At 34.5% G+C, this 15,654-nt stretch overlaps 2 protein-coding genes across 38 annotated transcripts in view; one reads left to right on the top strand and one right to left on the bottom strand.

Moving 5' to 3' along the window:
- GIN1 (gypsy retrotransposon integrase 1) overlaps positions 1-1,294 on the bottom strand; it is a 79,655-nt gene extending 78,361 nt beyond the window's left edge. For 8 of the 10 annotated variants that reach the window (XM_058726051.1, XM_058726091.1, XM_058726031.1 and 5 more), the window contains exon 1: positions 1,207-1,293. The gene's annotated coding sequence lies outside the window, so the exon portion shown is untranslated. Of the gene's footprint in view, positions 1-1,190 lie in introns of all 10 variants that reach the window. The other 2 variants (XM_058726100.1, XM_058726071.1) reach the window with 2 other exon arrangements.
- Positions 1,295-1,395: 101 nt separating this feature from the next.
- The window catches only part of PPIP5K2 (diphosphoinositol pentakisphosphate kinase 2), a 72,989-nt gene continuing 58,730 nt past the window's right edge, over positions 1,396-15,654 (top strand). For 17 of the 28 annotated variants that reach the window (XM_058725652.1, XM_058725795.1, XM_058725770.1 and 14 more), the window contains exons 1-6: positions 1,396-1,610; positions 5,131-5,496; positions 10,246-10,441; positions 12,955-13,045; positions 14,245-14,330; positions 15,413-15,567. In XM_058725652.1, the coding sequence (XP_058581635.1) occupies positions 5,371-5,496; positions 10,246-10,441; positions 12,955-13,045; positions 14,245-14,330; positions 15,413-15,567 (654 nt within the window). In that variant the 5' untranslated portion in view covers positions 1,396-1,610; positions 5,131-5,370. Of the gene's footprint in view, positions 1,611-2,431; positions 2,512-5,130; positions 5,497-10,245; positions 10,442-12,954; positions 13,046-14,244; positions 14,331-15,412; positions 15,568-15,654 lie in introns of all 28 variants that reach the window. The other 11 variants (XM_058725817.1, XM_058725763.1, XM_058725687.1 and 8 more) reach the window with 2 other exon arrangements.

The following is a 15,654-nucleotide window of genomic DNA, read 5'->3' as shown; positions in this document are numbered from 1 at the left end:
TTTAAATATGTTATTTTTAAGAATTTGTGTATTAAAAAAAGTAGGAATGAGGAAAGGAGGTGAAGGTGGCTGACTACAACTTCTAATTTTGCAAGAGGAACTGTCAGGATCAAATATTCGGTTGAGCTTTAACACTATGTCCCTAATACAACGTCAAATAAAATCAGTAAGTACCTGTGTAAATACTTATTACTTAATTCCTTTAATCATTTTATTTTGTGTGCAATAAAATGAAGTGGTTAAGTATCACTTTAAATAAAATTAGGATTGGACAAAACCCATCAAGGCTACCAATTTAAGCCTCCAAAAAGTTGTTAAATGCATGTGTTCCACCTTAAAAACTTAAAATCTGTAACATTTCAATGAACATGTGAACTTGTGATCATTATTTTTACTTCTGCGTTGGTCTACTTTAATCTCTGACAAAAGGAAAAGCATAATTTTATGTAATGTTAAAGACTGGGAAATCTAATTACACCAGGCACTTCTAATCTGATTCAACCTATAAATTGGTTTTAACAAAAAAATGCCTTCATCCCTATATGCATACACATGAAGCCACATGTGATAAGTGAATTTCCATTTTGAAAATTATTTCTCCACTTTAGTTCAGAAAAGCTCATTTAAAGGAAAAGTCCACAGAAAAAAAGTGTGTACTTTGCCTTTAGAACTACGGGACAAGATTGTCCCTTGAATTCGCGTCTCCCCCGCCACAGGAGATTGTAATTTGGGGCGAAAGGCGAATATTTCAGATTAAATGGCAACTATGATAAAGTAAGTAGGGAGACTTCGTTCATGTCAGCCAACTGCCACGGTCAATTTTTGAACCTGCTCCGACTCTCGGACGCTATTTTAACTATTAGAGAGCATTTCCAGGGAGGTTTAATGGCTCGTTAATCAATTCTTCAGGGCAAGGTCCAGCTAAATTTAACAAAAGCAGGAAGACCATCAAGTAAAACTCGGTTACACAGACTAGGCACCTCCCCACGCCTGACAACAAAACTCGCCCCTTTTCCACTCAGGGGCCGCGGGACGCCGTAACGCCCAAGCAAGGCCCTCTCGCCCCAAGAGCGCCTGCGCAATCTCCACAGTCAATTAAACCCTTTCTTAAACTAGTCGATAGAAATGGTTTTGAAATTACTGTCAGGTGATGCCTCACTTTAAAAATCATCAGACATAACAAAGCATACCGGGACGACCACTCACCGAAAGTGGTCCTAAAAGCAAACGACAGGATTTAAGCTTCCTCTCGCGACTTATCTGGTGCTGCCGGAAGCGGAACTACCGGTGTCTTTAAGAGGTGTGTGCTTATGAGGGCCGTGCGGACTGTTTGGCAATTGCCGGAAATCGTTCCGCCCGGTGAGATTTCTTGGTGAGACCCGAGGCGGGCGGGGAGAGGCGCGACCGAGATAAGGGAGGTGGTGTAGTGCTTTGCAGAACCTCTGCGTGGCCCTTCATCTGCTACTGTAGAGAGGAGACCGACGTCCTACCTAACAGCTGTAGTCTTTTGACGAACACCTCACTCCTGTCCCCGGCATTAAAGGGGAAACCGAAGCCCGAGTGGGCTCGGCTATCTCCTGCAGCTCGCGTGGCTACTGCAGCGGTGGCAGGTGAGGATTCCGGGACCGGAGGAGAACCGAGTTGCCGAACCCGGTCACCGAGGCCGCTGCTGGGCAGTTGCTTTGTCTCCTGCGCGTTGCGGAGCCCAGACACGCGCTCTTCCCAGGGGCGTGTGCCAGAGCAAAAGGCAGCGTGGGCGAGGAAGGAGTGACACTACAGCCCTGAGGCGCTTTTCGCGTCTGGATTTCTTCTTCTCTTCTATTGCGTCCCTTTTTTATTTCTTGGGTTTGAGATACACGAGATTTCAGCCCAGCCAGAAGGGAACTGCGGAGCGCCTAAGCTGGTACTCTAGCCTGTGGGCTCGCTCCACCAAAGTAGGCAGCCTCGAGTTTGGGGACTGCTGTGGGTCGAGATCGCTGTTTTTGTTTTCAGTCTTTGCCCCTTTTCTCGCCGCCTGCACCCCCACTTCAAGAGAACAAAAAGGCCCTTGCGTTGCAGCTTTCCAGAATAAAAACGGAGGCTGCAGGTCTCTCCCTCACCTAATGAGTTCGATTGTTGCACCTCGCGCGCTTGGAGGGAGAAGGAACGAGGGTGGCGACCATTGTATCACATTTACTAGTTTATGGACGACTTCTGGCAGTTTGCGACCTTTGAATTCTTATGGGTGATACTTGTCTTGATCTAGTGTGCTGGAAGGCTTAGCTGGGGAAGTAGGAAGCATGGCTGGCTTTAGCACCTAGCATCCTTGCCCGACGCTGGGATAGGGTATTGTTTTGCTGTTGAAAATTCTTCAATGAAAAATACAGTTTTTGTTTCAGGCAGATTAAATATTAAAGATAGCCGCCATTGACTGAGTTCTTATGTGTGCCAGGTGATTTACATATGTTCTCATGTACTTCTCAACAATTCCATGATGTATGTTAGATTATTCGTCTCATTTTCCAGAGGTAGGTACTGAGGCTTGGAGAGGTCACTTAACTCGTCCTAATAAACTTTTGCTACTAGTAAACGTTTGAACCTCTGTTAGAAACCAGATTTTTCAGGTTCCAAAATCTGTATTATTGACTGTTACTATTGTCTTACCATTGTGCTTCGTTGCTTCCAGTTACTTCACTAACATTTTAAGTGGTTGAAAGTATTCATTAAAAACAAATTCAGTGTGCCTATTTATGTCTGACGAAATGATCTCTGTCCTCATGGAGCTTCCTTGTTCTGATGCAGAAGTAAATAGTTTAGAAACCAAAATACTGATGGTAGCGTGGGTTTTTTAAAGCGAGTGGTTAAACTGACGTGCAGAAGGTTCAGAGTTGTCCAGTCAAATCTTGCCATTTTGGGTTTTAAGCTCCTATGACTTTCATGGTAGTTGTGAGGATATTACACTTAGCTTTGACAGCAGCATTGTCACCATTCACAGCAATGTTTCCATCCGGAAAATGCTTTTGGGGTTTCAGGAAAATTGGTCATGTGTCTATTTAGACTGAGCAATAAGAGCTGAGGGTCCTCAAGAAAGACGGACTTCTGTACACTACATAGGACTGATGGATGATCCAAGTTGTCATTTTAAGGATTAAGTAGCTTAAATTTGGGGAGAAGATGAGTATTTATTCCAGGCAGTAGTGTTCATGACAGTCTGAAGCAGTGTCGTAAGACTAGAAAACGTAATGAGGTCTCCAGCAGAAGCAGTGGCAAAGAGGAGTTTCTGTGGCTTCATTGCAAGGGCAGTAAATAGGTACATTCTAAACTAAATTGTTTGTCTTTCTGTGCCAGTTAAGTTAGATCAGGAATCTCTTTTTTAATTATAAAAGCCAATAAAAGAAACACCTCACATTTACTAAATGTTTACCCTGTGCTAAATTGCTGCTTTGGCATTTAGTTTTCAAAATAATTTATTAAATTTATCACAGTTTACAGATGGTGGCTAGAGCGTTTCAGTAACTTAGTTAAGGATACGGATCTGAACAACTATTAGAAAAAGCTTTCTAACCCACTTTTGTCAAAGTCTAGAACAATGGTTCTCTCTCCTTTTTAAAAAAGTTGATTTCTTTTGAGAGAGCACGAGCAAGTGGGAACCTGAGCAGGGGAGGGGGCAGAGAGAGAGGGAGAAAGAGAATCCCTCCTTGGGGTCGTGAGATCATGACCTGAGCTGAAATCTAGAATCTGACACTTATTAGACTAAGCCATCCAGGCGCTCTTAGAGCAGTGGTTCTCAAAGTGTGATTACCAGTCCAGCAGCATCAGCATCACCATGGAATTTTAAAAATGCAGAGTATTGGCTCCCACTTTGAGACTTTAGTATTTTAACAAGCCCTCCTGGTGATTCTGATGTATGATGAAGTTTGAGAACCACTTCCTTGAGTGTCGATACTTTAGTAGCATGGTACTTTCCAATTTATAAATCGGAGTTGAGTAGCATTTGTCTTTTGAACAAGTATTTCTACCTTTTTTAATCACAAACTGTTTTAAATTTCATAACACCATGCAATTTTAATTTGAAAATTGGATACAATGAAGCCTGCCTAGGTACACTAGGGTTTCAGTATTTAATAGGGAGCCACCAATTAAACTAGAATTACATCTTTAGAAATAAGAGTTTTGGAGTTACACCTTACAGTTTTTTATCTAACATACACTCCCAACTCTTAAGAATATTTGATCAAATAATTTATTATATTACCAGTAATCCAATGAATTATTTGATATATAGTTTCATCTTGGTAAGTAATTAGTTTTAATGTGACCAAGAAACAAGTACATGTAAACAACTTTGGTAAAGAATATTTTGAGATGTCACTGTTACATGAGATTTCTTGAACTGATGTTGATAGACATCTGTTTATGTGGAAAGCTTGGGTGTCAATCACATAAAATTTTTGCAGAATTTGTTACACTTGTACATTTTTTTTTTTTTGAGGAGAGAATCCATAGATTTTTATTAGTTCAGCCAAAGAATTTTTGACTTCTAAAACTTCAAAAGCTGCTGTTAAAATGAAATATTTTCTTTACTCTCGTTTTATTGATATTTTTTGAGACTAGAATGCAGAAAGGTTTTATTCCCTAAAAAAGATAAAAATAAAAAAAAGCCTCGTTTGCAAGTTGAACTTTCAAGTTAAAACCTTTTAAAAATTGATTTAATGAGTTTTCAAATTGATTTATAGTTGTCAATGGGTTTTAAATTTACATTGCATTTTATCTGGGGTTTTTTTCCCCCAGATATTGATCTGATCTATTCAGATATTACTGAACTGTGTTGCAAAGGAATTCAGCTTTTAATGGAATTTTGTTATAATTTGAATAATTTTCTCACTTATTAGATATTTTTGGACTTAAAGAATTTACTGTGTATTTTTGTTACTGTTACTGTCTTTTTGTTATTTTTGAATCAGTGCTGAATTGTTAAAATGTAGATTATTGAATATCAATGCCTAATTTTTTAATATCATGGAAGAAAATGTCTTTGTATTTGAAGGTATGCAACAAATTACTGGTAATGATTTTACAAGTATCATTTTACTTTTACATGAATGTTTTTGAAGTACAGTCTCCAAAATTAATTTTTTCATTGTATTTTAGGTAGAAAGATTGTTGCATCGACTCACTGAAGCACTAAGCCTCTCTCTTTTAAACTTCATCAACAAATGAAGCAATGATATCTGAGAACAGAAGAACATTTGCCAGCTAACTGTCATCACAATTTCAAGTGATTGTAAAAGCAAAAACAAGCTGCAACAGACCTTGTATAGTAGAGAGAGAATGGTTTATTTAAAAGCAATTTTAGTATAGTGCTTTATATCTATATCAAATGAAATAAAAATGAGTGAAGCCCCCAGGTTCTTTGTTGGGCCTGAAGATACAGAAATAAATTCAGGAAATTATCGACATTTCTTCCACCATGCAGATGAAGATGAGGAGGAAGAGGATGAGTCTGTAAGTTGTTTGGTGAGAGAAGACCAGTACAGTATAGACTTCTTACTCATCACTGTTAAAGTGAATTATTACTGTCTAAATTGTGAAGCCATTTTTGCACATAGTAATTTGTTGGAAGTCTTTTGCACTAAAACAGCATGTTTCATTACAACATTATTGAATCTATGTTGCATCAAGAAATCCAATCAGGAGTCAGAGTTCTAAGTTGTTTAATGATGCTTATTCTAGTGTCTTTCACTGGTATGCCTAGCGTGACACAAGACTCAGTTGAAAACATGGCAAAAAGAATAGGGCCATAAACCAAAAGGATTTCTTGTATGTAGAAGTACCTAAAAAACATGTCAAGAGAAAGAAGTAAGTTGAAGGAAATCATTTTAAAGTTACAAAGAAGGACTTCTTAGCTTCGTTAAGTTTGTCATGTTGTCATTACAAGTGGTGCTTTACTCAGATAGCCTTATGTATTAACTATTCAGAAGCCTGTAACTGTGTGGCTAGGAGAGGCTACCTCAAGTATCCACAGGGGTGTGTAACTGTGTAAGTCTTACTTTCTTTTTTTTTTTTTTTTTTTTTTTTTTTTTTTTTTTTTTAAATTTTTTTTTTTCAATGTTTTTTATTTATTTTTGGGACAGAGAGACACAGAGCATGAACAGGGGAGGGGCAGAGAGAGAGGGAGACACAGAATTGGAAACAGGCTCCAGGCTCCGAGCTGTCAGCACAGAGCCCGACGCGGGGCTCGAACTCACAGACGCGAGATCGTGACCTGGCTGAAGTCGGCCGCTCAACCGACTGCGCCACCCAGGCGCCCCAGTCTTACTTTCTTTTTAATCTGATCTATTAGGATGTATAACCATAGTGGATCTTCAGGAATAACACCCATTTATTATGTTCATTTTACCATAGCTATATTAGCTCAACATTTGTCTTGTTTTCCCTTTACACATAGACATTGCTTTACTGTGAAGACTGATTCAAGATACAAACTTGTGTTTTTTTCACTCATATTTCCAGTTCGAAAGAGAATTTTGTTTTCAAACCTGTTATACTTGGTAAAAGTAGTTAAAAACAAACCAAAAATAGCTATTAGATTATTCTTTAAATCTTTTTTCATAATTATTTAATACTTTTCCCAGTACAGTTATGCGTGTCTGAAATGTGAATCAGACAGCTTTCACTTGAAACCTTTCCCACCCACCCCTCATCCTCAGCCCAGGAAAGATGATTTTCAAGCTTCTCTTACGAGCAGTGCTTTTCTTCATCTGAAGTATTGTCTAGAAATCCAATAAGTAAAACAGGAAAGCAGACCTTCTCTGGCTGACTTAAACTAGGAAGTGCTATTGACTCTGCTTCAAGTACTGCTATCCCTTTTCACTAGAGTACATCTGAACACACTGTGAATGTCACTGACCATCAAGTCCACTTTTTCCAGATAAGGACTTCTGTCCCTTATATCCAGAACTCTATTTGTCTCTCTTCCCTTCTACCTTTTATGTTTTAGCAGTATCAAATTTTTGCTTTTCACGTGTTATTCTATGTTGTGCCATGCCTCTTCGCTGTTGGGTATATTCCTTTATCTGTATAGAATGCCCTTTTCTGGGAAGGGATACCTTGTGAATAGTTTTTCATTCTTCAAAACCCTGCTCATTATTCATATTCATTCTTCCCCTTCTCCTTGTAAACTTGAATACTTCTTCCTCAGTACCATTCTATACCTTAACACATATACTTGTATTCCATGTATCATAATGTACTGCATTGTTACTGTAATCCCTGTTAGATTCACAGCACTTTGAGTGTAGGTAGTTTCTGTGTATTTAACTTTTAGTTTAATTCTTAGACTATTGGTACTAATTAAATTGAACTCACATTTGTGATGTATAATTGTCACTTTTGAGTAGCTTCAATTTGGTTCATTTGACCTATAGATTGTTGACCTATAGAACAAAATGATTTGTTCTAGGTCATTCTGTTTTTAAGATTAAAGGTATGAATTTCATTTTAGACATTAAATCTGACAAAGTAATTTAGATCTGTTTAAAAAGTAATTACATGCTATCACGTAATTTTACCTGATAGGAAAATTCTGTGATTTTGTCTTAATAATGCAGCTTTATTTGTGCATTTTAAACTTGGAAGTTTCTAGTTGATCTCAGCCAATGAGTAGATATTAAATAGATCTGTAATAAACAAAATTTAACATTTTAATATTAAATAAAATAGAAGTAAATAAAATAAAGTAAAAGTAGCCTTTTAATCTGTAAAACAGTAGGAAGTGTTAGGTTGAATGCTGTTTTTACTGAAATATAATTGACATTAGTTTCATGTGTACAACATGGTGATTCAGCAATTGTATACATTACAGAATGCTCACCATGATAAGTGTAGTTACCATCTGTCACTATACAAAGTTTCTACTTTGTATGCCCTATGCTGTACTTTTCATCCCTTTAACTTCTCTATTTTATAACTGGAAGTCTGTACCTCTTAATCCCCTTCACGTGTTTCACCCATCCTTGCACCTCCCTTTCCCACTGAGAGCCACCAGTTTGTTCTCTGTGTTTGAGTCTAGATGGTTTTTTTTTTTTTTATTTCTTTCAGTTTTTAGATTCCACATGTAAGTGGAATCATAAGGTATTTGTTTTTCTGTTTCACTTAGCGTAATATCCTATAAGTCCATCCATGTTATTGTGAATGGCAAGATTTCATTCTTTTTCTTTTTTTTTTTTTTTTTTAAGGTTTATTTTTGAGATACAGAGAAAGAGCACAAGCAGGGGAGGGGCAGAGAAAGGGGGACAGAGAAGCCAAAGCAGGCTCCAGGCTGATACCAATGAGCCTGATGTGGGGCTCAAACTCACAAACCGCAAGATCAAGACCTGAGTCGAAGTTAGATGCTCAACCAGCTGAGCCTCCCAGGCACCCCTTCATTCTTTTTTATGCCAGATATATATGTATACATATACATACATGTATATATATTCTATATCTATATATATGTATATATACACATATATACGTTATGTATACACTATATATGGTATGTGTAATATATATAATATATATCACGTGTATCCATTTATGGATGGACACTTAGATTGCTTCCATATCTTGGCTGTTGTAAATAATGATGCAGTAAACATATCTTTTTGAATTAGTGTTTTTATTTTCTTAGTAAATACCCGGAAGTAGGATTAATAGGTAATATGGTATTTCTATTTTTAAGTTTTTGAGGAACCTCCATACTGTTTTCTACAGTGGTTGCTCCAGTTTACATTCCCACCAATGGTGCATGAGGATTCCTTTTTCTCCACATCCTTGCCAACTCTTGTTATGTCTTGTCTTTTTGATACTAGCTATTTTGACAAGTGCGAGGTGATGTGTCATTGTGGTTTTGATTTACATTTTCCTGATGATTAGTGTTGTCGACCATCTTTTCATGAATCTTTTGCCCATCTGTATGTCTTCTTTGGAGAAATGTCCGACTAAGGTCCTCTGTTCATTTTTTAATTGGATTATTTGGGTTTTTTTGATGTTGAGTTGTAGGAGTTCTTTGTATATTTTAGAAGTTGACCCCTTAATAGATATATCATTTGCAAGTATCTCCTCCCATTCAGTAGGTTGCCTTTTTTGTTTTGTTGATGGTTTAGCTTGAGTACTTTTGTTGGCTAGGGAAATATTCATTAGGAACATCATGAGCTGGATAGAGGCTTTTGATCAGGAAATAATTGAATAAGGGAACATAAAAGTGGATAATCAAGGTGGAAAGACAGCAAATCCTGGGAAGGTTAGGATTTACAATCAAATTCAATACCAATTTGACCTCTAGATTTTATGAGTTAGAAGAGGCAATGAGGAAATCTAATTTTAGGCATAAAGAATAGCAATTTAAATCTGATGTTATCCTATTTTATTTTTAGATTTATAAGAGAGAGTCTAGTAAAACACTTGAGCACGGATTATATTGTCATCTGAAATATATAAAATATGGAAGGGGAGAACTAAAAAGAAAAACTAGACACAACTTTATTTATTTGATAAATTATTAACTATTTAAATGCAGAGACCTCAGAATGAATCTTGAGTGGTTTTGTAAACCTGTGAGCTGCTCATAAATTATTTCTGTCTCCTCCTTTTTTTAGTTTCAGGATGAACCATGGCCTTTGAGCTATAGTAGGGGTGCCAGAGATGAGCAACACCATTAATGGGAATATTGCGTATAAAGATAGGAGCTTCAAAGAGCATTGACACCTCTGTTAGCAGTTTGGCGTTCTCCAAAATTTTCTTCCAAGTTGTCATTGGTGACCAACTCCTATTCAAGCTCAGTCTCCAAAAAATAGTTCAACACTGTAGTACAGCTTTGTAGTCAGAACATCTTATTTTAGGCAAGAGAATTCTTTATCTCACTCTCATTGGTCTTTTTACTTGGATTAGATAAGTTTTGGCCCTTATTTTCCCCTTTCTTTTGTAAGGAGAACAACAAGTGTTGAAGACAGTGAAAAAAGGAGTATTTAAGTTTAGAATCAGAATGAAAATAGTAACGATGTCCTGAAAGTGTATTGTTTTAGAATTTTTTCCAAACCTTTGTAAACAACTATTTGTTATTTATTATAATAACAATGTAATTTTGAAAAATGCCTTTTTTGGTTAGTGTGTCATTTGTATTAATCACATCCCTCATCTACTTCTGAACAAGATTTAAAATAGCTCTACTTTGCAGTTCGTGTCGAGTCAACCCGATTTTTTTGTTTTGTTTTCCTTCTGTTTTAGCCACCGGAAAGACAGATTGTGGTTGGAATATGTTCGATGGCAAAGAAATCCAAATCCAAACCAATGAAGGAAATTCTTGAACGGATCTCCTTATTTAAATATATCACAGTAGTAGTATTTGAAGAAGATGTTATTTTGAATGAACCAGTAGAAAACTGGCCTTTATGTGATTGTCTTATTTCTTTCCATTCTAAAGGTATTAAAGAATGGGGTGGGAACTACTTTTATGCTCTTATAATAAAACCAATACATACTAATTGTAGATTATTAGATAAAATAGAAAAATAAAATTAAACTTACCCACTCTCACAGATCAGTATTGCTAACATTTTGATATATTTCTTTTCAGCCATTTTTCCTCTGTATATTTTTTAAAAACAAATTTACTATTACAGTGTATATGTAATTTTATATTTAATTTTCCATTAACTATATCGAGGTTTATTTTCCTTTCATTACATTCTTCAGAGACCTGATTTTTAATGACATCTTAGCTTGTCATCATGAGGATATACTATAACATATTTAGCCAGTATCTTAACAATTAGTCTCTGGTTTTCACTATTAAAAATAGTGAAAAATAGGTTGATGAATTCTTTGAAAGTATATCTTTGTTACTCTAAGTTATTTAGAATGAAGTCTTGAATTATTGAATATTTTAAGGTCTATGCTTTTGTCATATAGAAAATGATGTTTCCTCATATACATTTTTATATTTTATTTCTGAGGCGCTTAATATTTGAATTTTAGACTTTACTCGGTTTCTTTTATAAACCAAAGTGAAATATAATTAAACTTCAGTATTACTTGATGGTAAAGTATGCCTTCATAGTAAAACCCACTAATCAAAATTATTAGTGAACATCTGAAATTTTTATTACCCAGTTATCTGTGATTTAAATGTATTTCTTGCTAAGAACTATAATTTAAAATATATGTACTCAGTTATAAATGAATTCACATTAAAGCAAACTTGTTACCAAAATATGTAATCTCTAGCTGTGTTAAAGTTTCACTTTACTTAGGTATTCAAGAAACGTCTTCAGCCAGAAAGGGGTGGAGCATGTTTGAGACTTCTTGTGCTCCTATAGCCTATAGAGAAGCCAAGGCCCTGGTCTTCTTTATAAACTGAAGTCCTTTATTTCAGAGAATATGAAAATTAGCTTATCTTTGAGGGTAAGGTTTCTTCCCTTACTACTACATGGATCTTCCTACAGAGCTATTTATTTGCTTGTAAAAACTAGGTGCTCTCCAAGGTGATATCCCATATGCTGTCTCTTGGTAAGGGAAATGTCCTCTTTAACCACAACAACAACAAAAGCAGGGAACTGAATAAGGGTTCCTATATGCTGAGTTCTGTTAGGAAACATGAAATCATAGACCTTGAGATACCTTTATGATAAGTGATGAATTCTTCTGAGAGTCTTTACAAAAGTAGAAGGGTTTGTAATTTGTGGCCAAGTGATTCTAGGTATAGAGTACTTTCATTACATTTTAAAAACTAAAAGGAATTTAGGAATAAGTCTTTTTTAACTGACTATGGTTTTTTGTTTAGTTTTTTTTAACTTCAGTATGCCTTAGTACTTAACTTCTCCAACCGTTCCGATAATGCTACAAAACACAGCGTCTTCACAGGTATACTATAGTATGCTATAGTTAAATTCTAAAGTTATGCATACCTAATGATTTTTACTCTGTTTCTTCAATTAGATATTCATTAAAATATTTTCATTTAAGGAATAATAATATTTATTAGGAGCTTATTATGTCAGGTACTGTGCTAAGTGTTTTATGTATACTCCTTGATGGAGTTCCTCCAAAAACTCCTAGGTAAGACTGTTAAAATACCCATTTATAGTTGTGAATCAGGGGCTGAGAGATTTTAGGTAAATTTGCCCGAGATCACGTAGCTAATGAAAGATGGAGCCAGGACTTTGGACCCTGTTATATTAACCTCTAGGGAATACTGCCTTACCATCTCTAAGTAATAGGTATTGATGGATAAAACTGGAGCTTTTAGCATCAATACAGACAGCATAGTAGAATCATTAAAATGCTTTAGATACTTTAGACCTCTTACTATATCTGCCATTTGATTTATTTTCCTTGTAATTAGTAATTTTACCAAAGTCTAGTCATTTTTGAGTTAATTTCTGACATCTTAACGTTGACCAAGTAACAGCAAGTATGATTCTACTCATATACTTTATATTAATATATAGAGCATATCTTTGCAAGAGAATTAACTTTTGTTTTACTATTTTAAAGATGTGTAAATTCTTTGAATTATCAACAATTTATAGATATCAAATTTTAAAAGTGAGAAAAAGAGTTAAATATATTTTAAAAATCACCAAGTGATTGTGATGTATTTATTTATATATAGATTTCTGTTTGTGTATGAGGTAATCTTAACTTTTTATCATTGACTTTGAATAATCAGGTGTTGACTAATGTGTCAGTGGTCTAAATTTGGTTATATAACCACTAGCTTATTGTGCCTTATCAATCAAATTAACTAGGAAAAAATAAGACTTATTAATAGTACAAGTTAAGTTTTATGTGTTTATTTTTCCATGATTTATATGGAAAGTAGTGATTAATAAAACTAACCTTTTATCAGAAATGGCATAAATTCAAATTGATAGAGTTATAGATGTCAACTTATCTTGAGATTGTACAGAATATGTTAATAATATGTGTTCTTAGGATTTCCACTGGACAAAGCAGTTGCCTATGCAAAACTCAGGAATCCATTTGTAATCAATGACTTGAATATGCAGTATCTCATACAAGATAGGTGAGTGATGGAGATGGCTGAATAAGGGAAGGAAAATTAACATTTATTTAGTATAGACTGTAAGCTGATATGGCATCAGTTGTTTTCATATACGTTAATTTTGGTATCCTCTAAATAATACTTAAGAATAGGTATTTATACCCAATTTTGTAGATGAAGAATCTTGCAAATTAGGGAGATGAATTGATTTGCCCAAAGTCACAAGTAATCCTGCAAATAGTGGGACGAGGACTTAAACCAGATTTATTTAATTTCTGGAGTCTACTGAACCACTGAAAATTATGAACAACTTCTCTGTCATGGTGACTGATGATGAAATTAGGACTATACTAGATTATTTTTAATGGTAAAGTGCAACTGTTTTGAAAAATACCTCACTATCTTAGCATTCATTTTACAGGCCAAAAGCATGGGTTTCCAAGAGAAACTGTAAAATGCAAATACATTTATTTATATTGTTTGATGTTTCACTCTGATGGCTTCCCTTATGATTTCACCAACATTTGATTTTCCTTTATGTGAACATTACAATATGAGATTATATGTATGAAAATACTTTATAAACTATAAGGCCTTATGGTTTTTTGTTTCTGGTATTCTGTTCTTCCAGATAGTGACATTATTGATATCTAAAACTTTAAAACATTTTTCCTAGATTTCCATATTAATGCATGCTTATATATTATATGCATATATATGAAAATGCATATTTACTTTAAGAAATTTGGAAAATAAAAGCATCAAGGAAGGATTTTACCCTGCCACCATATCTGTCATATTTTTTTCATATAGAAAGCAATATGTACATGCACTCACATTTTACACAGGGTCACTTTTCTCTTACAATACAATGAACATTTTCCCATGCCATTAAATATTCTTTAGGTATAAAGTTTTTAATGGTTAGGTAATACTCTGTCATTGCTTATAGCAACTTTATTTGACCATTTCTTTTTATGCATTTACATTCCCAATTTTAAATGTTAGTATTTTAATATGCCACATAAAGTATTGTGCAGACATTTTTGTTTTAATATTGCATAATATTTCCTTTGAATACATATTTTTTCAATACTTTAAATGACAAATTTTTGTTTAAAAAATAAGGCTTGATATCCATGCCTTTTTAGTAATACAATAGTAATAATGTACTCGTGAAATAGAATAAAACAATAAAGGATGTTTTCCCTTTTTTTCAGGAGAGAAGTATACAGTATTCTTCAGGCTGAAGGTATTTTACTTCCACGTTACGCAATTTTGAACCGTGACCCAAATAATCCCAAAGGTAAGAGTAAGAGATTTTGAGCAAGCTGCCTTTTGTCACTCAACATACTTTTGAGCCACTTCCCTTCTATAATTAAGTAGAAGGAATTTGAAGAATTCATAGTATTTTGTTTACTTTTTTTTAAAGAAATGAACCAATTAAGTATTATGTTCAGTTGAAGTGTAGCACTATAAGCTAAAAGACCCAGTAATAATTTAAGAGTTATATATCCTACTTTTCTTTGGTTTGCATTTGACATCTATTTGGGAAATGTAAAGAAGAATTTTTAAATTATGTGCTTAGTAAATTTGTATTGATTAGTGTAAACAAGTGATTTATCTGTTACTCTTGAATTAAGCATTAGAAACTTCACACTAGAATGCTGTGATTAAATTTCTGATGACTAGGAACTTTGGAGTATTATTATATACTAATGTCTTAAAGCACCCTTTGCTTCATTTTTCTGGTTATCTAAATCATAACATGTAAGTTATATATAGCAGTCTTAAAAAAACCAAGATAAATGTTTATCTGCATTAAGATTTAATATTCTGATAAGAGTATTTTAGGGAATTCTGATGATTTTATTGTATCTAAAAGCAACTTTTATTAAAAACAAAATATAGCATTTATTATCTGTAACAGGGAACTTCCCTCATTTGTCTAGAGGTAAAAAAATAACTTCCTAATTAGATTGCTTGCTTACTTTGTATAGGTTACTTTAGTAATCTGAATAATTTCATGTTTTATGGTATCTGTGATACAAATGATCCCTTACATTTTTCAGAAGATGATAGCGTTCTAAAATTATTTCTCAGTCTTTCTTGTTGGTGTCATTTCCTATCTAACTTTGTATTCTGTGGATTGGTAAGGTGAAATGACAGGTTCATAAGATTTTGAAGAAAAACTATAGTTTTTAATGTCATAGATCATAGATGTTGATGTATGTTGTTTGCATAAATAGTTTTAACTAAAATCAAAACATATATTATCCAAGCTTACTTTTCTTTGTAATCTCCATTGTAGTAAAAACTTCAATAATAATACTATTTCCAGATAATATACAGTATGTAATTTTTCCTGATGTTCTGTTTGACTTTTAGAGTGCAATCTGATTGAAGGTGAAGATCATGTAGAAGTAAATGGTGAAGTTTTTCAAAAGCCATTTGTAGAAAAGCCAGTCAGTGCAGAGGATCATAATGTTTACATTTACTACCCAACATCTGCTGGTGGTGGGAGTCAAAGACTTTTTCGGAAGGTAAACCTTTGTTATCCCAGGGAATACTGTTCTTCATACGTTGTGCAAATTTTACTAAAAGTAATCAAGTATTTAATAGAATTAAGA

The sequence above is a fragment of the Neofelis nebulosa genome, chromosome 1 (assembly GCF_028018385.1).
Source record: "Neofelis nebulosa isolate mNeoNeb1 chromosome 1, mNeoNeb1.pri, whole genome shotgun sequence".
In the NCBI taxonomy this organism is placed as follows: domain Eukaryota; kingdom Metazoa; phylum Chordata; class Mammalia; order Carnivora; family Felidae; genus Neofelis; species Neofelis nebulosa.
Note: the sequence above shows the minus strand (reverse complement) of the source record. Positions and strands in the feature narration are given on the sequence as shown.